Raw genomic sequence first — 25,221 nt, forward strand, 5'->3', positions numbered from 1 at the left:
GCTTTCACTTCCGGATTAGATCACCGTCGGCCCGGATATTTTCCCGGATGGGAGGGCCGAAGAAGAGGGGAAACTTCACAGGCGTTCGCTCTAGGAATGGAAGAGGATCAGAGAGAGAGAGAGAGAGAGAGAGAGAGAGAGAGAGAGAGACCGGGAGGGCGGTGAAAATCGGACCCGGAAGTGTTACGGAAGGGCAAGTCCGGTCCGTGAGAAAGCCATGGCGGAAGTAAGAGGGAAGAGGCCATCGATCCGAGAGGCCGGAGGGCGGAGGGGGCGGGGCGGGGCCGGGCTGCGGTGGAAGCGATGCGGTACAACGAACGGGAGCTGTTGTCGCTCTCCCGGCAACCAGCCGAAAAGGCGGCGGAGGTTCTCATGCGCGCCCCCAAGAAAGGAAGCGGTAAGGAGAAGGGGCAGTGACGTCACGGCGCGAAAGGGAGGGGGATGTGACGACACGAGACCGGGGAGGCTAATTGCGTCATCTGAGGGCGCTGGGGATAAAGGAAGCGAGACGTTCAAGGGCCTCTCTGGCATAACTGCCATCCCTGAGAACTAAACCAGGGGTCTCCAACTTTAAGCCTGGAGGACTTCAACTCCCAAGCTGGCTGGGGAATTCTGGGAGTTGAAGTCCTCCAGGCTTAAAGTTGCCAAGGTTGGAGACCCCTGGATTAGACCCTTGAGTGGGCTTTTATCAGCCCTGTGGTTACTAGTCCTCCTCAGTTCCAGCCTCTATGCAGTTTTCGTCTTCCATAATTGTTCATTTTCACGACCCTGATTCATTTACCCATTTTATGTTTACACTTTATATATTTATTTTGATTTGCCTTCGGCCTAGTGCCTCCTGGTCCCCAAAACTAATAAATTTATAGTAAAATACGGGTGGTCCTCAACTTACGATCGCAATGGAGCCCAAAATTTATGTTGCTAAAGTGAGAAATGTGTTAATCGGCACAGTGCGTGACAATTGATAACTTGCTGTGCCACTGTGAATTTTGCCCCCTTTTACGACTTTTCTCCCTGCATTTGTTAAGTGAATCATGGCAGTTCTTTAAAATAGTAATATGGTTGTTCAGTGAATCTGGTTTCCCCGCTGACTTTCCTTGTCAGAAGATCGCAAAAGGGGATCGCATGACTCTGGGACGCTGCGACCGTCATAAATGGGAGTTTAGTTATCAAGCATCTGCGTGTAAATCACATGACCATGGGGATGCTGCCATGGTCATAAGTGAGTGAAAAATGATCATAAATCACTTTTTCCAGTGCCGTTGTAACTTTGAATGGTTACTAAAATGAACTGTTGTAAGTTGAGGACTACCTGTAGTTCAGCTTTAAGGTGCCACAAGATACTGGGTAGTTTTTGCTACAACTGACTGACAAGCTACTTCTAACGTAATTCATTTAAAAATACTTTCTTAAACCAAACATATTAAAGTCTCCTTCCTTAATATGGCTGTGTTTTATCATAATTTTATAATGTAACTTTTATAGTATAATTTTTAATATACCGTATTTTTCGGAGTATAAGACGCACCTTTTTCCCGCCTAAAAGGGGGTGAAAATTTAGGTGCGACTTCTACACCGAATGTAGCCCCGCCCACCCACTGGCCCCCACTCTTTGGCCTCTGTCTCCCAGCAGTTACCTCCTTGCAAGCAAACAGCAAGAAAAAACAGCTCCTTTCAGCTTCAGCACAGCCTAATTAGCACAAGTTGAGTGGATCGGCTTCCCGACTCTCAGCTGATTTGCTCTCAGGGCTCTGCTGCTTGCTGCAAAGAGGTAAAATGCTGGAGCAGATTTTTTTTCCCTTGTGCTAATCAAGCTATGCTGAAAATGAAAGTAAAGCAGGCTGTTTGCTGCAAGGAGGCAAAATTGCTCAGAGGCAGAGGCAGATTTCTTTTTCTTCTTTTCCTCACCAAAAAAGATAGGTGTGTCTTATAGTCCGAAAAATACGGTAACTATAGATATAGATGCACAGACCTCTAGTGCAGAGGCTTCTGTATTCGGAAGGCCCATCTGTCAAAGCAGGCTGATCTACTCCATACCTTTCCCTGATATTTCCATTTCCTGCTTCCTAGCCTGCTCAGTTCTTGAGGGGTACTTGGGAGATTCTCCCCATCATAATGCGGCGGTCAACTCTGAGGTTTGTTTAGCTCATACCTCAGGGGTACTTTGGCTGTCCTGATTTCAGAAGGTGCTGCACTTGGGAGAATTAACTTCACTGTTCGCTTACTGGATGATGTCAGTACATGACAATTGGTAACTTGCTGTGCCACTGTGAATACTAAAGCCATTCTGTTTAAGTGAACAGTTTGGCTATTTTGCTTATTCATATGCATGCATAAATACAGCATTACTGCATCGGGGATTAATAACTAGACTTCTTTTTAGCACCACAATAACCCCTTTCTGGATCTTACAATATCCCCCCAGTTATGTTGGATTGTAATTCCTCACTTCCAGTATGATAACACATATTTGATTTTAATGATTTTTAATGCCTGTTTTTGACTCCTCCAGATTTAACTTTCTTAGTGCGGGTCTCCAGAAAGAGAATTATTAAAATGCAGGGAAAAAAACAGTTCTAAGACATTCTGAATCTACAGGACAGAATGGGCCCATTTATTATAGTATCGAACGGTATTGATTTCATTAGGGGGCTAAATATTCTTAGGGCAACTTTTGAGGGTAAAAAGCATTTTATTTACATGACATCCTTCCTCCAAGAAACTCAGGTTGACATATACGTCAGCCAACACGCTTCTTGATATTCCTCCGATAAGACAAATGAGGCCAAGAGAGGAGTGAGTAGTACCAGATCATTTAATGAGGATTAGAAGGCAGTTCTGCTGGTCATAAACTACTATTCTAACCACTCTTTGCCATTAACTGATACTGGTAGGGAGACAAAGAGGTATTGTGTAATATGCTGAAGCTAAAGGTTGCATTAATGTGCTACCTATGTGTATAGGAAAAAAGATTGAGCATCCTTTGATTACAACTGGTCTCAGGTGCACAGCGTGGACCTGCTGGGGTGTAGCAGATGCTGAGCTATGCTATTCCAAACTCAGGGGCTGCTTACAGGTTTCCTGCTGACAACCCAGCTGTCAAATTAGGGCTGCCCAGAGTCACTTGGTAATGTTGGGCAGCCGTAGAAATCGAATAAATAAGTAAATAAAAAATATAAAACTGTTCGTTGTGTTTCTTTTCTCTTTGCAGCCTTGAAGAAACGCCTGGTGAAATTAGTGGTCAATTTTCTCTTTTACTTCCGAACAGATGAGGCTGAGGTAACAGTAGTTAGCAACTGTGTTGAAACGTGATATGAATTGCACCTTAGTTGCACCTAGGCCTTAAGGGGTTAGTACATCATACAGTAGTTAAGCTGATATTTTTATTGGGTGATCACTAAAAAATTTTTTCTGGTATTTGGCCATCAACTGGGATGAAGGAATCTGTGGCCCTTCAGCTATGATTGAATTATTGGCCCTGCTTTCTGAGACTAATGAAAATCAGACCATCCAATATATCTGGAACAATACTCCTGTAATAAAACTAAGAGTTGGAATGTGTTTTTAAGTTCAACCTAGGCCAATTCTGAGGATTTTGTGTGTGGGGGGGTTGGTTGTAGTGTTCTTTGGTCGCATGATTGTGATTTGCGATGTTTTTTGCCATTTTCTGGCAGAAAATTACAACAAAAGCCCATGAGATATTCTGGATTCACTTAACACCATATGGTTTGCTTAACCACTATGCGGGTTTGCTTAATGTCCCCTGTGACTTACTTTACAGCCATCCTAGAAACAGTTTTAAAATTGAGTCCAGTAATCTGGTGCCTCATCCTACAACCATAATGACTGATGGTCAGAATTTTGGGCTCCATTGTGGTTATAAGTCAAGGACTACCTATAAACATGTCCATCTTAACTGAAAAACAGACCTGATTCTTTCTCTCTCCTCAGCCCATTGGTGCTTTATTGTTGGAGCGCTGCAAGATTAGCAAAGAAGAAGAAAATGTCTTTTCCATCAGTAAGTGCTTTAGAAAGAGTTGTTGGGATGTTTGTGTCAGGAGCAAATTCCCCCCCCCCCAGTAAATTGGCAGCCTTATATTTTAATATTGACAAAACAACAATGTAACTGATTACATCAGTCTAGGGTGCTGGCTCTGACTGGCAGCTGCTTTCCCTATTTATGCAGTTATTTATGCATACCCATTTGCACTATTTCCCACATCCATTTGCACTATTCAGTTGATCCTGAGGACACAGATAAACCTCCAAGTTGCCTCAACGACCCCAGAAAGAGTGCTAATCACCAGGTGACTACAAGGAATCTAGATATATATATAAAAGCGAAAACCACTCACGCCGTAATCCTGAAATCTCCAGAACCGTAAAGCCTAAAAACTTGAAATTTGTCACGTATGTTCCTCTTGGCTTCTAGGTGCTCACTAAGGATTTTTCGAAATGACCATCAGAGCATTTTTTTTTTTTTTTTTGAATTTGTATACCGCCCTTCACCCTGAGGACTCAGGGCGGTGAACAGCCAGATAAAAACATCAAATACAAATATTAAAACACATTTAAAAATATATATAGATTTGGCCCCATTAATTAAAAACGATAAGCAAAACAGAACAATTAATAAAACCCTTAAAAAGAAATTAAGCCAGCCCGGCTTGTTGAAAAAAGAAAGTTTTAAGGGCACGGCGGAAGGCACTGAGGTCATGGATTCTCCTTATCTCAGGGGGCAACTGATTCCAGAGGGTAGGTGCCCCCACAGAGAAGGCCCTCCCCCTGGGGGTCACCAGCCTGCATTGTTTGGCTGATGGCACCCCGAGGAGGCCCTCTCTGTGGGAGCGCACGGGTCGGTGGGAGGTCATCGGTGGCAGTAGGCGGTCTCGAAGATAGCTAGGCCCTATGCCATGGAGCGCTTTAAAGGTGATAACCAACACCTTGAAGCGCACCCGGAAGACCACCGGGAGCCAGTGCAGTTCACGCAGGAGCGGTGTTACATGGGAGCGCCACGCTGCTCCCGTCACTACCCGCGCTGCTGCGTTCTGGACCAGTTGGAGCCTCCGGGTGCTCCTCAGGGGGAGCCCCATGTAGAGAGCATTGCAGTAATCAAGGCGAGAGGTGACTGTGCACAAGGAATCCCGATCAAGAAAGGGCCGCAACTGGCGGATCAGGCGAACCTGATAAAAGGTCCCCCTGGTCACAGCCGTCAGATGTTCCTCCAAGGACAGCTGCGTATCCAGGAGGACTCCCAGATTGCGAGCCCCTTCTGTGGGGGCCAAAGACTCTCCCCCAATAGTCAGTGATGGAGTCAACTGACTATATCGGGATGCCGGGAACCACAGCCACTCAGTCTTGGAAGGGTTGAGCCTGAGCCTGTTCCTCCCCATCCAGATCCGTACAGCCTCCAGGCACTGGGACATCACTTCAAGGGCATCGTTGGGGTGGCCTGGGGTGGAGATGTACAGCTGAGTATCATTAGCGTACTGACGGTATCTCACCCCAAAGCCACGGATGATCTCGCCCAGCGGCTTCACATAAATGTTGAACAGGAGAGGCGAGAGGACCGACCCCTGAGGCACTCCACATATAAGAGGCCTCGAGGTCGACCTCTGCCCCCCTGCCAACACGAACTGCGACCGGTTGGAGAGAAAGGAGGAGAACCACCGTAACACGGTGCCCCCCATCCCCAACTCTTCCAACCGGTGCAGCATGATACCATGGTCGATGGTATCAAAAGCCGCTGAGAGGTCTAACAGGACCAGAACAGAGGAGCAACCCCTGTCCCGAGCCCTCCAGAGATCATCAACCAACGCGACCAATGCCGTTTCCGTGCTGTGCCCAGGCCTGAAACCAGACTGGAACGGATCCAGATAGGATGTTTCCTCCAGGAATTGCGGGAACTGTCGCGCGACCACACTCTCAACAGCCTTCGCCAGGAAGCGAAGGTTGGAGACAGGACGGTAGTTGGCCAATATTGCTGGATCCAGGGACGGCTTCTTGAGGAGAGGCCTCACCACCGCCTCCTTCAAGGCCGCGGGGAAGTAACCCTCACTCAACGAAGCGTTGATAACACCCTGGAGCCAGCCTCGTGTAACCTCCCGGGAGGCCAGTACCAACCAGGAGGGACACGGGTCCAGTAAACCTGTGGCTGCACTAAGTCTCCCCAAGATCCTGTCCACATCATCGGGAGTCACAGCATCAAACTCCTCCCAGATAACATTCTCAAGACTATTCCTCATCACCCTGCCCTGATCTACCCAGTCAGAGTCCAAGTCCCCCCGGATCTGAGCGATTTTGTCATGCAGGTATTGTCCGAAATCCTCCGCCCTGCCTTCCAAGGGATCCTCCCACGCTCCCAGATGGAGCAGGGAGCGGGTTACCCTGAACAGGGCGGCCGGACGATTCCCTGATGACGCAATAGAGGCGGAAAAGTAATTAAACTTTGCCGTCTTTATCGCCACTAGGTAGGTCTTAATATGCGACCTTACCAGTGTTCGGTCAGATTCAGCACGACTGGCCCTCCAACCGCTCTCTAGGCGTCTTTTCCGGCGTTTCATCTCCCTCAGTTCCTCGGTGAACCAAGGAGCCGCGAGGGATCGACACCGGGTCAGAGGCCGCAAAGGCACGACTCAATCCAAGGCCCCACCAGCCGCCCGGTCCCAGGCAGCTACTAGGTCCTCGGCCGAGTCGTGTGCCAGATCATCAGGAATTGGCCCAAGCTCCGTCTGGAACCTATCAGGATCCATCAGGCGCCTGGGGCGGACCCATCTAATTGGGTCCGCCTCCCTGCGGCGGGGTGTAGCGGTACGAAGGTCCAGACGAAGGAGTGAGTGATCTGACCATGACAAGGGTTCCATATCTATATCCCCTATAACAAGATCACTCAACCACTGGCCAGAGACAAAAATCAAGTCTAGAGTGTGTCTCCCCCCCGTGAGTGGGGCCATGAACTAACTGGGTCAGGTCCATGGCCGTCATGGAAGCCATGAACTCCCGAGCCATCCCAGACGTTTCACCAACGGATGGCAAGTTGAAATCACCCATGACCATAAGCCTGGGTGTATCAACTGCTACCGTGGCTATCACGTCGAGTAGCTCAGGCAGGGCTGCTGCCACGCGGCAGGGAGCCAGGTACGCAAGCAGCAAGCCCATCTGAACCCCATGACCCCATCTCACGAAGAGGGACTCACATCCGACAATCTGAGGCACAGTGGTCTCCCTCGAACCAAGACCTTCTTTAATAATAACCGCCACCCCCCCGCCCCTCCCCTGGGCTCTCGGTTGATGGTATGCTCTGAAACCTGGTGGGCACATCTCGACCAGAGGGACACCTCCCTCTGGTCCCAACCAGGTCTCCGTAATACCTGCCAGGTCCGCTCCCCCCTCCTGGATAAGATCGTGAATGAGGGGGGCCTTATTTACCACAGACCTAGCGTTGCACAGCATCAATCGCAGGGCCAGGTCCTGAGTATCTAAGCCACCTAGTATCCGAGGGGAGCCTTGGGGGCCGGGGCGCACAATTGCTCTCAGACAGCCAGTGCGCGTCCCCAACACATGATGTGGCCCCCTGCTCCCGCCATATCTGCCCCTCCCAGCCACCGTGCAGATGGTATTTCCCTCCGCCCCCTCCCCATTCCCTCGTGCAATGTCCTCCAAACCGTTACCCAGTGCCGGGCTCGGCTCTGACCTTGGTGGATTTCCCCCCCCATCCCCTTTGGTCCCGGTTCCCCTTAAAAAATTATTAAAAACCCTAATTAAAAAACCCCTTAATCCCCGCTTTGAAACATGCCATTAGTATTTCCTATATTATTATTAACACACACTGATGCTAAGGAATTCTACTCCCCTTCCCCACCTAAAAAGAAATTTGTTCCAAATGCAAAACACAAGCAGAGGAGTGGAGTTTCACTTTCAGTTTTACTTTCACAGCAGGAAGCAGCTTTAATACGGAACACTTGAACTAAGCCAGGGCCAGACTCCTTCCTGTCTCTTCCTTGCTCATACAGCAAATACCGTTTCACTTTCCAAACAGCCCTCTGATGCTAAGGAGTTCTACTCCCCCTCCCCACCTCAAAAGAAATCTGTTCCAAATGCAAAACACAAGCAGAGGAGAGGAGTTTCAGTTTTAGCTTACTTTCACAGCAGCAACCAGGGGATAGGATAGGGGAGGCTTCTGTGCGGCAAGCCTGAGGGAGAGAAGGGGAATAGAATAGGAGACAGTTCTGTGGGGCAAGGCTGAAGGAGAGAAGGGGAGAGAAGAAGCCGATCGTAACTACTCATTAATTTTCAAGCTGTGTCGATTTATCAAGCCCCATCACATAGTTTCGTAGCGAAGCACAGGTATCCAGTTAGTATAATATATATATATACTGCAAGAAGGCTCTCTTCCTGGACTCCCCCCCTCCCCAGTTGAAATTCTTTAACCAACAGGGTCTGTAAATATACTTTCCCTGTTCCGGGAAAGTCGAGTTGAAGCAACAGGAGCAGTCAGGATGACTGTTTTGTGGGCTTGTTTTTCTAGGCTTTCTTGAAGAGCCAGAGAGAAAATACTACTTCGAGTGTGATACAGAAGAGCAGTGCCAGGAATGGATTGAGGTCCTTCGCAAGGCCAGGTGAGCTCATCTCGTCATTTGAAGGTGGATAAATCTTACTTATTTATCTGTTTGTCTTATCTATTTGGAGAGTACCAATTAAAGGCAAGCCTGAAGGCAGTGACGATATTGTTACCTGATTTACTTTAATTTTTCTTTGGCACCTGCAACAGATTTATTAATAGGAACTAAATAAACTATGTTGCGTTAAAAACATTCGCTGCCTACATTGGGGCTGCTTTGGAAAAACAAGGGAGAAAATAGGCTTACCTCTGCTGGGTGGCATTTCTTTCTTAAGTGACCATCAGAGAGCAAAATGGTCTATCTATCCCAGGGGTCTCCAACCTTGGCCAACAAAGCTGGCTGAGGAATTCTGGGAGTTGAAGTCCACAAGTCTTAAAGTCCCATCAGTTGCATCCAAACAAACCTTGGGCCAATTCTTTCAGCTCTCCTGTTCTCCTTTGATCTACAGTTATGAATTCATGAGAAGCAGCTTGATCTTTTATCGGAATGAGATCCAGAAGATGACCGGGAAGGTAAGCCAGTGGCTGCAAATGACAATTCTTATTCCAGAGCATCCTGATTGCTAAGAGTATTTACAGGCCTTTTGAGATGTACGCACCAACCAGATTTTACACACTTCCTACCAAGTTCCACTATGGATTATTTTAATTTTGGGTATGCTGTGTGAATGCAGTTCTTGTTTGTAAATCATGGTGCAGGATTCTGTACTGGTGTGAACCCAGCCAATTATGGTTTAGCTAATCAAAAAGGGACACGGTGGCTCAGTGGCTAAGATGCTGAGCTTGTCGATCGAAAGATCGGCAGTTCAGTGGTTCGAATCCCTAGCGCTGCGTAACGGGGTGAGCTCCTGTGACTTGTTCCAGCTTCTGCCATCCTAGCAGTTTGAAAGCACGTAAAAAATGCAAGTAGAAAAATAGGGATCACCTTTGGTGGGAAGGTAACAGCGTTCCGTGTGCCTTTGGCATTGAGTCATGCCGGCCACATGACCACGGAGACATCTTTGGACAATGCTGGCTCTTCGGCTTTGAAACGGAGATGAGCACTGCCCCCTAGAGTCGGGAACGACTAGCACATATGTGCAAGGGGAACTTTTACCTTTACTGCATTCTTACCACTGTGCCACCATGACTCTAGGTGTATGTCTTGCATCATTACCCTCCTGGAGGATCCATGACCTGTAACAGAGACTCTGCTTTCTAACCCATCTGTATATTAGTCTGCATGAGTGCAAAGGGAACCTTTACCTTTACCTTTACCTAATAAAATTGGCTTACCTCCATTGCAAGGATAAATTCATGACTGGCTTGAAATAGGTTTGTGAGGCTGTTTGAGGGGGGCTTTGGAGTGCTTCCTCTTAGATTGGGCAATATAGGACAGCTTCATTTCTGAAGGCATTTGATAACATTTACTAGCTAGATAAGAAGATAGCGATTGAAGCGAGACGGGGAAGACATGAATAGCTTTCTGCTCCTATTCTCATGTGAGTTACAGATACGATTGTATACCTACTCGGGGAAAATGTGATTTCAAGAGACGGGGGATAAATCAAACTGAAACCTTAGAAGCATCTAACGTTTAAAGTCTTGAGTTACGATTCTCAGATGAGGAACAGGAGCAAAAGGCAACGTGTCACATTGTTCACCACCAAGCCAATGCATCTGCTAACTTGGAAGGAGATACAGATGACCTCAGTGGAACATATGCCAGGCGAACGTAGGTAGCTGGCCGTTTTAACCAGCGTAGAAGAGAACACAAATAACTTGATGGAACAACTGTTAACCTTCCATCTTCTTCCTTCTTTGGATGCAGGACCCCTTGGAGCAATATGGCATCTCAGAGGAAGCCCGTTTCCAGCTGGGGGCACGGAAACTTTAATCCACATAAGGCGAACACAGGAACTCCACTGCTGATATGTCAACAGAGTCAATTCTCTATTTTTTTTTTACGAACTTAAGGGAGGGGAAAGGGAATGTTTCTTTAAAAAAAAAAAACCCACCCACACTGTCCACACATACTGTTATGTCTTCTGCTGCTTTGTGAACTCAAGTTTTGCTACTACTGATAGCCACAGCTACAATGAAGATGATTGATAAGGAGGATCAGTTTTGCGGTTGGGTTAATTGAATCAGTTCTGCCTCTATTGTATACAGGTGCTCAGAACAAGTACACTTGTAAAAAATGAAAGAAATGGGGAAAGGGAGAATCCATTTGGAAGAAGGCCTCGATTTTAATTCTCTTTTCAATCCCCTTTGGTAAGGCAGTGAGGTTGAAGTGACAGATGGCAGAATGTGTTGTCCATCGGCAGAGATGAATTTAATAGGTACCCCAGCTCTGCAGTGTTCACTCCCCCAAACTTACAGTAGTGGCCAAAATTGTGGAAACCTTTTGGGAAAAGTGTATTTTTGAGGTTTGATGGCTAATAACACCACTTTTTGTTTTTGGAGTTTCAAGATAATTATATTCCACTGCTGGAATGGCCTAGGAATAGCCCAGACCTTAACCCAATTGAAAATCTATGGAGCCGACTAAAGAAACTTTTTAGTCAGAAGCGACCTAGCAATAAAACCCAGTTAATAGAAGCAATCACTCAATCTTGGTTTCACATTATAACAGCTGCAGAACTAAAAGACTTGGTTCACTCCATGGGAAGACCTCATAAGGCCGTAATTCACGCTAAAGGTTACCCAACTAAGTATTAACTGACGTGATAATTTTTGTTCATCTCGTTTTTTCTGTTTCCCTTTTCTTTATACTGTAACTGCTATTCTAATAGCAAATCCTTCATAAAAGTTATTGCATTACATTCTTGATTAAAATTATCTTTCCATGGATATATAATTTTATGGTACTACTCGAAAAAAAAGTGGTGGTAAGAAAATACACTTTCCCCAAAAGGTTTCCACAATTTTGGCCACTACTGTATGTCAGACTAGTCTTCCTACCATCTCCCTGCATTGGGTCTAATGAAGCATTTGAGTCAGATCAGAAGAACAGAGCAGATACGGTATCTGTCTCTTCAGGAGTTATTGCAATCAATCATGAAGCTTACCAAGGCCAACGATTTCTCCCAGACACAAAATGGATAGGCTGGCAGTCCTTAACTTCTTCTAGATGTGAAGTGTTTTAAGTGGAAGGGCTGGCTGACAAATGGACACAGCAAGATCTCTGCCTCTTTGAACACAGGGGTGTCGATGTTAAATCAGTGCTCAAAACAGATAGGAGCCCGGCTTGCTGATCTGGAACAATAGATTCAACTGATTTTCAGCCTTATGATATGGCAAATGGATCATTTGGCATAATTGGCAGCCCTTACAGTCAATAGTAATTATTTCCCGCACGAATAAAAAGGGAACTTAGAGACTCTTTTCAATCTTACATGCTTGGTGTTTACGTTATGGGTGAGAAGTGTAGTAGTTCATAGCAGCCGTGAAGATGCACTCCTGAACTGTCTGGTGTTTGTAAACGTTCTCCTTTTATCCACCTCGTTCTTGGTGTTAGTCAGTCTTTCTGTTGCTTCTTCCAGTATCTTTCCTGTCCAACTTTGGGAACTGGCAGCTGAATGTATTTTAAAACCTGCTGTGAAATTTCTTCAGGCATTTGGAAAAGTTTTCTTAATTTTTATCAAGAAAATGGGGAAACTGCTTCTCAGATAGAATGCCTGTGGTTATTGAGAAAAGCGTTGAGAGCCTTTAGAAATTCAAGATGTACTGTACCCTCAAATCTCCCTCCTCTTCCCCTACCATTCCATCTCTGTATAATAAAAAAAGCAATTACTTTTCCATTGATGGATTTAGTTATTTTGCCTTATTTACCTGCTTTTATTTTCTGCTCCTCTGCCACTAATGTTAAAAGTATTTGTTATCAAGTAGGTGTGTTGGGCTTTCAGCAAACCTTTATTTAGTGACTTATTATCTACGTGTCCTTCAGGATAGGTAAATATTTAGGAAAGAAACTTGCTTGCGTCTAATGAATGGCACCCTAGGCACACTGAAAAATTAGATCAGAAATGTTGTAATGGAAAGATATGGTACAATGGTTCTGAGAGAACATCTGCCAGCCCCTTCAGAACTCTGGGATGTAATGTCAGGACCTTATACAGAACAAGAGTTGGAAAGAGACCTTGTAGGTCATCTAATCCAACCCCGTTCAAGCAGGAGACCCTATACCCGTGATGGCGAACCTATGACACGGGTGCCACAGGTGGCACACGAAGCCATATCTGTGGGCACATGAGCATTGCCCTACCTCAGTCCAGCACGCATGTGCGCGCTGGCCAACTGATTTTCGGGCCTTCCGGAAGTTGGGAAACGGGCTGTTTCCGGGCCTCCGGGGGAGTGGGGAAGGCTGTTTTCACCGTCCCCAGGCTCCTAGAAAGGCTCTGGAGCCTGGGGAGGGCAAACAAATGGGCCTACCGGCCCACCGTGCCATCGCGTGCCAAAAGCAGGGGGGGAGGGGGGGTCATGCATGCATGCGTGGGGGAACAGGGCGCATTTTATTATGGGTGTGGACACGCGCGCACACAATCCCCCCATTACCCCCGCTTTTGGCACACAACGGCAAAAAGGTTAGCCATCACTGCCCTATACCATTTCTGACAAGTGATTGTTCAGTCTTATCAATCAAGTGGTCAAGCCAGAAGCACCTGTCCAAGTTGGCAACCAAACACATTAAGTCAAAACCAGTTTGCTTCTTTGTGATGTAGTAGGCTGTGTGGTTTATAAAGCATGGTTCACGCTTTCTGTAAACTCTTCCAATTATTTACTTATCTATTCTCAGGATAAAACACATTTCTCTGACACTTTGAGAGCCCCCCCTCCAAAAAAGCAATATTTGGAGCAAGAATTCTTGCAGATCAGGCAAAGAGAATGAAAAAGGTTGTTTAGGCAGAGCCATATTTGTAGATCGGGAAAACTGCCTACATTATAAGAATTTTAATGCTCCCAACATTTAACCTCAATCCCATCTGCAGTCTTTGGGAAATTGTCATTGAAATAAATTTAAGGGTGAGCAAACCTGATGCTTTCCAAATGTTATAAACCAAATCCCCCAGACTGTCAATATTGGCCATGTTAGCTGATTCTGACAGGACTCGGCATCTGAAGGCAAGGAGAAGATTTTTTCCATTACCGTCATTTGTAAAATTAGTGTATCTGGACATTAAGCGTGAAAAGTGGGGGGGGGGCAAGCAGGGGAACTCTCCACCTTCCTTTTGCTAGAATGATTCTAAGGCAGTGATGGCAAACGTTTCTAAGCACCAAGCAAAAAACTAGGAAATTGTGAGTTCTAGTCCTGCCTTAGCCATGAAAGCCAGCTAGCTGACCTTGGGCCAGTCACTCTCAGCTCGACTTACCTTACAGGGTTGCTGTTGTGGGGGAAATAGGAGGAAGGAAGAGTATTGGATACGCTCACCACCTTGAGTTGTTTATATAAAAAAAATAAGGGCGGGATATAAATAATGACACGCATGTCACAGGTGACATGCCAGGCCTCCAGACCCTCTGCAAGTCACGTGAAATGGTCTTGCGCACATGCAGCCTCCGAGGTATCTATAAACCATGTACGTCTTCTCATGCAACTTCCAAATGATCTGGAGAGGAGATCCAGAGAGGCCCCTTTTGTCCATTTGTGCATGTGTGTTACACGCCAGCAGAGCCAAGGTAGGTTATTTTACAAATTTTTGACACACTGAGCCCAAAAGGCTCACCCTCCTTGCTCTAAGGCAGAGGTGGGCAACTATGGGCCCTTTAGACTTGCGGACTTCCACTCCCAGAATTCCTGAGCCAGCCTTGAGAGTTGAAGTCCACAAGTCATAAAAGGGCTACAGTTTCTCCACCCCTGCTCTAAGGTTCTGCACGTTATAGTTTCTGCAATGCCTTCTCCAGTTCAGCGTGCTGATGCCATCATTCCTAGGGAAACAGAATATCAATGATGGCTATCTGACATTATTTGACCCCGGTCAAAAGCCACATAAGGCTGTGGAAGACTTTTATATTTTATGTTATTGCTAGATCTATCTTCCTCGTTAGATTTGCTTAGCAATTAGAGCCACACAAACTCATGGCCACAACTGTATTTCATGGCAAACAATTCATAATACAGCGACCTGCGTTTGGGATAAAATAAAAATAAAAATCCCAAGCCAACTTTAAAATGAATGGAAGCACCACATTTAGTACAGTGTATTAAAATACATACATTTTTAATATAAAGACAAACTTCAAAAGCCATTTTTCTTTCATTTACAAATCAAAGTGAAGTGTGGGAAGATTCAAAGAGAAGATTAGAATGGAAATTCTAGAACTGGAAAGATCGGAAGAGTGGAAAATATATCGATAAGCTTATTATTACATACATATATACACATGCCAGAATTTTCTATGTGACTTTTATGGAAGAATGGCAGATAAAACTTAAGGAGCAAAGTTTATAAAACAAGACGAGACAAAGATACGATGGAATAGGATTATCCGATCTGGACTGCAAGCCTCTGAACAGCTACTAGAAGGTAGCAAGGAGATTTCTGCATCTTTGCTAGCATCTGTTTCTTTGCAGCTCAGACCTAGTAGTCCTATTTTCCACAGTGGAAAATTTAATCTTTAAATAAATTTCATGTTCATGGGCTAATGTGTACAAATCAATTCCTAGACCCTAGGAAAAAAACATCCCATATTGCCACCTTTTAAGAAAATGGATACTCTCTTCAATCCATTTACAAATGGATTTTATATAATTTTTTTTAATATTTTACAAATGAATTCCTGAGCAGCAGCAATTTCCATTATTGACTGAAGTTCCCCTTGAACTCCAACACAGACGTCCGTTCCATTCTGCAGAGAATATATCCAAAAGGCTCAAAAATGCAAAACGCTGACACAAGTCACCATATGAGCTAGACTTGTCTTACCCACCATTTTTTCCCCTCATTTTTTTAAAAAAGAAAAAATAAATCTTAAGAGTTAGCAAGGGTAATCTTTGAAAAACTGCAGCACGACCTATGTGCGGGGTAGGAGAGAAGCATATGGGAGAAAATGAATTAAATAATATGAAAATCCCCTCATTAAGTCCCTGAAATTTGCACAGGGGACTGCTTCAGCTTGAACCAGGCGTTTGAAAAGGCTGCCACCCTGGAATCCAGAGAGTCCCCCTAAACTGAGTTACTCTCCCTGTATCCCCAAACTATTACTGGATATTACACACTGCAACTCTAGTGAACTCTGGGCAGATTTTAAAAAGATCTCCCTGGATATTAAGGATCCATACAAGCTAATTTAGAAACTTTGGAGATGAAACCTTAATGTTTAACCTCCTGCATCAGAAAGATCGGATCAGATTCCGCAGTGAAAGTCTGCTCCATCATCTGTAGTTCCCTGCATATATAGTATCTCGTGGGAGAACACATGCCCTCCCCTCAGTTCTCTTATTTTCAAACAATATGTCCCTTGAATGCAAGTTTCTCTGATTTTTGCTGCTGTGATAGCACACATGAATTACACAACATCCCCTTCCCAACCCCCCAACCCCCAATTGTAGATAATTATGTCATTCACTGATTTTGGGCTCTGAGCATAAATTTAAAAAATGCTTACATATCAGGCCAAAGAGAAGATGCAAGATAGTCAAGATATTTAAAGGCAAGACGAGGGGGAAGCAAAATACATGAAATGGTTATATTTCAAGACTGCACGCTTCCCATTACACGGATGAAAGGGGTGCCATCAAGACATTGAGCACTGATAAAGCCACATTTCATTAAGGACAAGAGCCTTACACTAGAACAAACAACAAACAAGATTATCTATAACAGTGACAAATCAGCTGTACCTGTGCTTGGAAGAATCTAAGAAGAAACATGGATAAGAACAGATCCCAGGCTGGCCCGAGAAAGCACCCAGATTAATAGCACCATAACCTATGCTAAAATGGGGTCAGGTCGAGTGTTTGCGCTTGTTTTCCTGAAAGTGCAATTGCACGAAATACAGGCTGTGATTTTCTAATCGGCTTAAAATTCATTTTCTGCGCATTTAAGGACAGATAGATTACAGGTTGAAAAATACTTCTTTCTTTAGCTGCAGCTGAGATTGGATACGTGCGGGGTGGGGGGGGAAATATCCACAAAACCCAGCAAGCAGGAAGTGCCTAGGAAGGAATATGACTAACCCACTCCACTTAAACATCCTGACTGACCCAGAAATGTTCCAAAGATTTCTTAGCCATTAAGTTTCTTCTCAGCCAGGACAAACTCCACATCGGAAAGGGTACAGGTTTCGTTTCCCAATACCTCGTAGTGCAAAGAACTGATTGGAGCACCAGAGAGATTTATCTTGGCCTCAGAAATAGTGAGATAATCATGTAGCTGGACAGACGATTTCACAACGGTTAAGCTTCATAAATCCAACTTCTTGCATTATGCATTTCTTACACCTGAACAGCACCAACAAGAAATCAGATGCTCATTGTGGAATAAGGCAGAGTGCTTGGGGAAGATAGCTTCATAGCCCCCCCTCTTGCATAATCGTGCTTGTCCAAAGAGAAACAGCCACCTAATTATGCTCTACTAAAATCAATTTCATTGAATGTGTATTTTGACCAGCACACTCATTTTTCTTTAAAAAAAGAAAGAAAAAGAAATTAACTTTATGCTGCGTTATCCTGTAGCTCACATATATTCTGAAGAGGTTCCTAATCTATGGCCCCTTATTTAAACTTTTTGGGGGAAGGCAGTACAATAACAAAACTGGGGATTTATTAGGCTTTCTAAGATAGATAGGGGAAGAAAAATAGAAAGCAAGCAGATAAAATGCCACACTCCGGAGCTTGCCCTTGCAACCACAACAGAGAGAAAACTCAAGAAAGGGGTTAGATTTTAAAAAGACTGCAGGTGAATATGCTGTACACGATTCAAGTTATAATGACTGCCTCAAGAGTGAAAAGTCTCCTCTATACCCAGCCAGAACGTGCCTCTTGTGCAATATTTCTCAAACACAACAACTTTAAGATGTGTGGACTTCAACTCCCAGAATTCCCCAGCAAGCCTTCAAGTCCATACATCTTAAAGTTACACGCTGCTGAAATTGAGAAACTCTGGAAGGTAGCAAACTCCACATTCCTGTGCCTTAAAATCTAGGGACTCAAATACTTGGTCACCTTTTAAAATCTTCTTCCTGTCCTACAATCTCCTTCCTTTCTTCATGGCAAGCTAGGAAAAATAACCATCCTTTTATTAAAGAATTATTTTGTGGTGTTTGTTCCAGGTTGCCAAGCGTCTCAAAACCTTCAACGCAGTTGGTATAAAAAAAGTCTTCTTCCTAAGGGAAACTGGATAGTGTTTGGCAATCCCCCCCCCACCTTATTCCCTCTTTTGGCTCAAAGGGAAAAAATGCAGAAATTATACAAAACCTAGGATGTCTTTCAATATCATCAGAAAGAGCTCAACTTTCTAAAGCATTTTTCTCTCACCCAAGCCTGTTGTTCTTAACCTGTTCTCACTTCATTCCTGAACTTTGGTGAGGCTTGCTGAGATTAAGAGAATCTGTAGTCTAAAACAGCCAGAAGGATATGCACTGTGGAATCAAAAAGGCAAAAAATAAAAATAAAAATGGAATTATCCTGTAGTAGACTTACCTAGAGCTTTAAGCCTGCATGCATGTATTTTCTAAAGTTGTCTGAAAAAGATATTCGGGTTTAGTAATATGATCAATTGATTGATTCTCATTGAATGGGAACACTGACCTGTTTTTACCTTGCTCTTCATATCACTTGGATTTCTACTCACAATTCTTGCTCTTTTCTGTTCAAAGGTTTACACCAAAGTTTTCCTTTCCTTTCACACTTGCTTTTACATGCTTGAAAAAATTAAACCATATCCCTCTTCCTATTTTACTATGAACAGTCTGATACAAAAATAAACGAGAATCACCGTCATTTTCTATAAAATATTTGTTGCTTTTCCCAAACTGTGTGCCTTATATTTTCCTCTGTAAAGTGATAACTCCCAAATCACAGATTTGATTTCTTTCTTTCTTTTTTTTTCTTAAAAAATATATTCAGCATGATAACGAAAAATTAACTTTGAGTGTTGTGGTTGTTTCCTCTAACGTGAAAGTAAATAATATTAAAAGCTTCCTTAAAAGCAAATGCCATATATCAAAACCAGCACGTGTTCAATTCGATAAAACAGAACAAAAACAAAAACCCAAAGCTGCTTCTCAATCAAGTATTAAAGTCTTTCTAATTAAAAAAATACACTGTACTTCAAACAAATCAACTCGACAGACAAACCTGAGGGCAGCCCGTTCTTGACACAAGATTCAGCTGCCTTGACTTCTCAAGTTTGACAGAGAAACGGTCAGGCCAACATCAAAGGACTTATGCCTTTATAAAATGTAGGCAATTCCCTCTGAACAAGGGAGGTGGTATGCAGAAGATAAAACTAGATAGGAATAGTCTCTTCCTATCTGGCTCCTAGATCACTTCCTAGGGATCTGCAAATACATAATAAGCTCACTAGGTATTCCCAAAGGGAAGGCGTAAAGGACAAAAGGCAAATTAGCTGGTTGGATGATCTTCCAATTTGTGAATTCTTACAAATTAATTTTCAAACGATATGAATCCCGGAAGATGCAACCCCCAAACCCCTAAACAAAGAGGGAGAGGAAGAAAGAAAGAAAGAGAAAACCTTCCTAATTACCAGCCATGAACCCAAGGTCTCCAACTTTGGCAACTTTATGACTTGTGGACTTCAACTTGTGGAGTTGAAGTCCACAAGTCGTAAAGTTGCCAAGGTTGGAGACCCCTGCTCCAGATGATGGCAAATCACATCATCCTTGACTGCTAGCCACCTGGGACTGATGGAGGCTGGGATCTAATGACCCTGGAAGGCTTTCACACAAGACCAAAACAAAAAACAAAAAACCCCCCAACACCCCGATTTGGAAAACAAAGGCAGAGGCTAGTCTACTCACAGCTTCACGGAGTCAGCCTGCATGGCAACTATGAGACTTTTGACAAGTCAACAACCTGATTCTTGATTGCCCAAAGTAAACCAACCAACCAACCTCCCGGAATGGCAAGGATCATTTTAATAACCACCCATAATTCACAGAAGATACAATTTCTTTTCACCAGTGACTCAGCCCCTCAATTTTTTTTTTTTTAATGCAACCCTTTGGCTTTCACACAATTAAGGCAGAGTACCCCCTTCCAAGCAACCACTGCATGTCTGAACGCTGGCGGAGAGCCCAACACGAGCACCACAGCCGAATTCCACCAGGAGAGGCTATAAAGAAGGGAGGGAGAGAGACAGCTGACCAAGGCTTGCGTTATAAATTACACCAATGTCAGAATCATTAAAAAATAAAAGTTTTCAAAAGAGCTATTTCCCCCCCCTCCCTTCTCCCACATCCACTGCTTTCTTGATTTCAATATAAGAACGAGTCGGTTGGCGTGTGTCCCATGGGAGCAGGAGGAACAAAAGAAGCCAGGTGATGTACATAAAACCACAGAACTTCATGTTGATCATCTCCACCAGGCCAAAAAAAATGTTAAAAAAAAAAAAAAAAGCACCATGGGTTCAGAACTGGAGAGGCACAGTTTGTCAGATGTCAATAGCACCAAGAGAAGCTCTGTTACATCTCTGCTGATGTGCCGGTCTTTTTATTTCAGAGAAAACGGTGTTTCTGTTGTTAAAAGTTCCCTTCCTCTTTTTTTTTTTTTCTTTCTTCCTTCCTTCTTTCAGTTCTACAACTTCAGGTGGAACAAAAAAATTGTCAAGGGGGGGGCGTGTGTGTTTTAAACATTTAAAAATATATAAATATCTAACTCTATCAACAGTACAAACTGGAAGCTGTTTCTAAGCATTCTCTTCTGCAGTTTGAATATATATTTTAACTTAAGATTCACAGTAGCTTTTTATTTTCCTCTGGTTTTTACGTTTATGACTTAGGTTTGAGTCCAGTAGTAAAAGAGAAGTGGGGCGGCGGGGTGGGGTGGGGGAACCCTTAAGCCATAGAGGCAAAGCACCGTCAGTGGGAGCTGAGAGAAGTTGGTCCATGTTGTCCTTGCATAGGTCACATCAGGTTGAGGTAGAAGTCCTAGTTACCTGCAAAAGAGGAAGGAAGGAAGGAAAGAAAAGAAAGGGAAGGACAAGATTCAATTTTAGATTGGCATTTTAAACAAAGTCAACAATGAGTCTTTTTTTTTTTTTTTACATTAAGTAATTCTTTCCAGACTGTCAAATAACATGTCTAAAGTAAAGTTCTCAGCAAGCAGGGTGGATAAAAATTGATGTTTTTAAAAACAAAAATTAAAAAAACCAGATTTTTAAAATTTAAATTGATTTTTTTTATTTTTTATCAAATTTATTTTAATAAAATGCTTTTGGAGTAAAAATCTATCTGAAGATCGTTTTCTATTTAAGATACATTAATAATTTAGCTTATTCAGCATGAAATGGAGCTTAGTTATGTAGCATGAGGCTGTATATTCTCCAATATTGTGAGTCAACAGCAGGTCCGGGGAGGAGCCGCTGAGGGACAGAGATGGCAGTTGCTCTTTAAAAATTATGATATAAATGGCGTACTGAGACTTTGAATAACCAAATAATGAAGGACTATGTCTTAATGTAAACATATGTATTAACACTAGTATTAGTAATGGTGGCCTGACTAAAAGCTAGAATAGAGGTAGAAATAAGAAATAGGGGGAATATTAGCAGATATAATTTTTATATAATAGAATATAAGTAATAACTAGATGGAAAGATTAGAGGTTGAAAGATGGTATTACTATGTATGCTTAATATCATTGGCATTAAAATGGAACATTGAAATATTGAATAACTGCTCTAAAACAAACATGTATATTAATACTAGGATTATATAAGTTTGATTAATGTAACAAATATTGTTGTTATTATTGTTATATGTATCAAAATGAATTATACCCAGAGGCCACACTATTCATGTATTGATACTGATGTATATTTAAAAATAAAAATCCAATAATTTTTTTTTAAAAAAATTAAATCAACTTGATTTAAATCAAATCCACCCTGTCAGCATGCAAGCAAGATGGACTTAAAACTTGATTTAAATCAAATCCACCCTGTCAGCATGCAAGCAAGATGGACTTAAAACTTTCTACAGTTTTGGCACTCTACTCTGAACATGCAAAAGGTTGATGGGAATGAAGAGCGAATTTATGATGGCTTCCTGCTTCCGGTGATTTAACAATACTTGTAACAAAAAGTTGACTACCTCCAACAAGCTGAATAAACTTCAAAGAATTCCTGATCTGTGCTAAATAAGATTGGTATTGGAATTTGCAAAACATCCCAGATACAGCTCGTCGGTTACTATTTAATGAAGTGGCACAATGTTTTTATCTATTTATTTATTTATTGGATATTGAGGCTGCCCAACTGTAAATAGACCCTGGGTGGCTTACAACATTTACGAGAACACATGATTCAACTGGAGTTGGGCAGCCCCTAAATTCAATCAAATGATAAAGAAATGAATTAAAGAATTTAAAGGAACATGACATAAATAACATTCTGGGGAAAAATCCACAGGGCTTCCCAAAATATCCTAACTCCAGCGCTGACTTAGTATACTGTGTGAATCCAGGCGGTTGATGATTATCCAACAATCATAGTTAAGCAAGCCAAATATTTAGGCAATCCAGAAAATTAGTAGATAGATTCTCCCTCTGAATCATTTTTCTCCATTCCCAGCCTATGTAGCTTGGATGGATGGACGTTGCATTTTACTGAAGTATATGGATACAGCAGACTGAATCAAGCTTGGAATTCACTCATGCTGTCATGGGCCAATTAAAATATAACACCAAGCCATAATATTGATTGCTTGATTTTGGCTTATTATATTGTATGAATCGAGCTGGTGTAATTCATAGCATAGATGTACAGTCCAGTGGTGGGTTTCAAATTTTTTTATCACTGGTTCTGTGGGTGTGGCTTGGTGGGCATGGTATGGCATGGTGGGCGTGGCTTGGTGGGCGTGGCAGGGGAAGGATACTGTAAAATCTCCATTCCCTCCCCAATCCAGGGGAAGGTTACTGCAAAATCCCCATTTCCTCCTGATCAGCTGGGACTCGAGAGGCAGAGAATAGATGGGGCTGGGGCCAGTCAGAATTTTTACTACTGGTTCTCTGAACTACTCAAAATTTCCGCTACCGGTTCTCCAGAACTGGTCAGAACCTGCTGAAACCCACCTCTGGTACAGTCCATGGCCTATCATAGATCTGATGCAGCTTCTTTCCTTCCTTCCCATTTCACTGCCTCACCTACTTTGTGCCAGTACAATTCTTATTTAATTATAAAACACATTTCTAGAGGTGCCTACTTCTGAAATGAAACCCTCTTCAGTGGTGGCACAGTGGTTAGAATGCAGTACAGGTAGTCCCTGACTTACAACAGTTTCTTTAGTGACAGTTCAAAATTACAACAGCACTGAGAAATGTGACTTAGGATTGTTTTTCATAGTTGCAACCTTTGCAGCATCCCCATGATCATGTGATCAAAATTCAGGTGCTTGGCAACTGGTTCATATTTATGACCATTGCTGTGGCCCAAGGTCATGTGACCCCCTTTTGTGACCTTCTGGCCAGCAAAGTCAATGGGGGAAGCCACTGTGGTCATAAGTTGAGGACTATCTGCTTTGCAGACTAATAATTGTGCCGACTGCCAGCAGTTCGATCCTGACCGGCTCAAGGTTGACTCAGTCGTTCCATCCTTCCGAGGTCAGTAAAATGAGGAAACCAGACTGTTGGGGGCATCATGCTGACCCTGTAAACTGCTTAGCGAGGGCTCTAAAGCACTGGGAAGCGATATATAAGCCTAAGTGCTATGGCCTGTATCACACTCAACTAAAAAGGTCCAACAACCATCCTAGTTCTAGACCTGAGTCAATTTTTTAAAGGCTTGTTAAAAGGCAGGCAGAATAAGGGCAGTTTGAATCTCAGGGAGGTGAAGGCAGGGCTTCCCAGAGGGGCAGGTGCTGAGAGAGAGAAGATGTGCTTCCTGTGTCTGATAGATCAGGGGTCTTCAACCTTGGCAACTTTACGACTTGTGGACTTCAACTCCCAGAATTCCTCAGCCAGCGCACATGCATGTGCTGGCTGAGAAATTCTGGGAGTTGAAGTCCACAAGTCGTAAAGTTGCCAAAGTTGGAGACCCCTGTGCTAGATGACACTGTTTAATCCATGAGAATCTTTTTTTTTTTTAAATTAGATTTATATGTCGCCCTTCTCCGGAGACTCAGGGCGGCTTACAATGCATTAAGCAATAGCCTTCATCCTTTTGTATATTTATACAAAGTCAGCTTATTGCCCCCACAAACTGGGTCCTCAATTTATCTACCTTAGAAAGGATGGAAGGCTGAGTCAACCTTGAGATTCGAACTTACAGTAATTGCAGACAGCTGGTGTTAATCACAATGCTATTAGTCTGCTGAGCCACCAGGTCCTGTTGAGGGCATGCCAGAGTTGAGCATGCCAACTCTGTTTTAGCACCTGTATCTGTGTCTGATCCCTGATTATAACGGATAAGGAGAAGACCCGTGGGACCGACTGAGATTTCTAAGGCTGCCTCTCTTACCTGCCATAACTCTGGGTGACTCACCCAATGAATCAATTAAAAAATAAACAAGCTATAAAAGCCCACATCTAAAGAACATAACTCCCTGTGCTGTAAACAACAGTTCACAGAATACTGAGTTTCACCCTATCCAAATGCTTGGTCTCCTACACAACTAGGCCCCCGTGCCATGTAAAGCCTTTATAGGTAATAACCGGCACCAGAATTGTTCCCCAATTTAGTGGTGATCAGGGCTATATGGACGTAATAAGACCTGCCCGTAGCGGCTTCACATTGTTACTTTCTGGACCAACTGAAGCTTCTATGTAGTCTTTAAGGGCAGCCCCACGTACTGTAAAGTGCATGGCAATAATCTACACACAAGATAGCCAAGGCATGAGTGATGGAAAGAAGGTCTCCCAGTCCAGGAATGGGCACAACTGCTAACCAAAGCAGATCTGGACAAAGGGCACAGCTGCCGTCAACTGCCATACAGATGCTGAGGTGGTCCCTTTTTTCTCTTTCCTGTTGTCTTTTCCGCTGTTGAAAGCCTCGTTTCCTTATTCTTTGCTGCTTGTCTGCTCTTATCTTTTCTTTCCTTCTTGCAGTCTTCATCCTTATCTTCATTTTCATACCCTCCCACCCTTTTCCTGGCACTGAGAAACTTCTCAACCACATCCTTTCCCTTGACAGCCCAAAACCTCTATGAAGAATTACAGTATATCTGTGTAGTTTTCCCTATTTCGGGCTTTAGTCATGACCCCAATCTGCCTAAATTATCAATTAAGTTTGAATAGAAAACGTCAGAAGACAAATGAGTTATAAAGCCCCCCCTTGGCCCGTTCTCTTTCCAAACAGCTTCAGCTAAGATTAAATGTTTTTAGTTATTATTGCAACTTGCATTATTATTGCAATAACTGTCTGGTTTGGTTCTGCAACCCAACAAGACAGACACAGACTTCAGAGGATAATTAGAACTGCAGAAAAAACAATTACTGCCAACCT

The 25,221-nt window shown here is 43.4% G+C and overlaps 2 protein-coding genes across 7 annotated transcripts in view; one reads left to right on the forward strand and one right to left on the reverse strand.

The window, feature by feature from the left end:
* The first annotated feature begins 49 nt into the window (after window positions 1-49).
* On the forward strand, window positions 50-12,406 carry PLEKHJ1 (pleckstrin homology domain containing J1). The gene is made up of 6 exons (XM_034437751.3): window positions 50-397; window positions 3,212-3,279; window positions 3,952-4,018; window positions 8,528-8,618; window positions 9,070-9,133; window positions 10,431-12,406. The coding sequence occupies exons 1-6, from the start codon at window positions 304-306 to the stop codon at window positions 10,494-10,496; spliced, it is 450 nt and encodes a 149-aa protein (XP_034293642.1). The 5' UTR covers window positions 50-303; the 3' UTR covers window positions 10,497-12,406.
* Window positions 12,407-20,479: 8,073 nt separating this feature from the next.
* DOT1L (DOT1 like histone lysine methyltransferase) overlaps window positions 20,480-25,221 on the reverse strand; it is an 82,687-nt gene continuing 77,945 nt past the window's right edge. For all 6 annotated transcript variants that reach the window (XM_087881498.1, XM_034437748.3, XM_034437749.3 and 3 more), the window contains one exon: window positions 20,480-20,718. In XM_087881498.1, the coding sequence (XP_087737624.1) occupies window positions 20,711-20,718 (8 nt within the window). In that variant the 3' untranslated portion in view covers window positions 20,480-20,710. The remainder of the gene's footprint in view (window positions 20,719-25,221) is intronic.

The sequence above is a fragment of the Pantherophis guttatus genome, chromosome 1, assembly GCF_059756535.1.
Source record: "Pantherophis guttatus breed Tessera chromosome 1, ASM5975653v1, whole genome shotgun sequence".
Taxonomy (NCBI): domain Eukaryota; kingdom Metazoa; phylum Chordata; class Lepidosauria; order Squamata; family Colubridae; genus Pantherophis; species Pantherophis guttatus.

Bases quoted from the DNA above. Each gene is read 5' to 3' on its own strand.
- PLEKHJ1 (XM_034437751.3), top strand. From the start codon at position 304: ATGCGGTACAACGAACGGGAGCTGTTGTCGCTCTCCCGGCAACCAGCC. The intron at 3,280-3,951 runs GTAACAGTAGTT...CTCTCTCCTCAG, and splicing joins TCCGAACAGATGAGGCTGAG to CCCATTGGTGCTTTATTGTT. The intron at 9,134-10,430 runs GTAAGCCAGTGG...CTTTGGATGCAG, and splicing joins TCCAGAAGATGACCGGGAAG to GACCCCTTGGAGCAATATGG.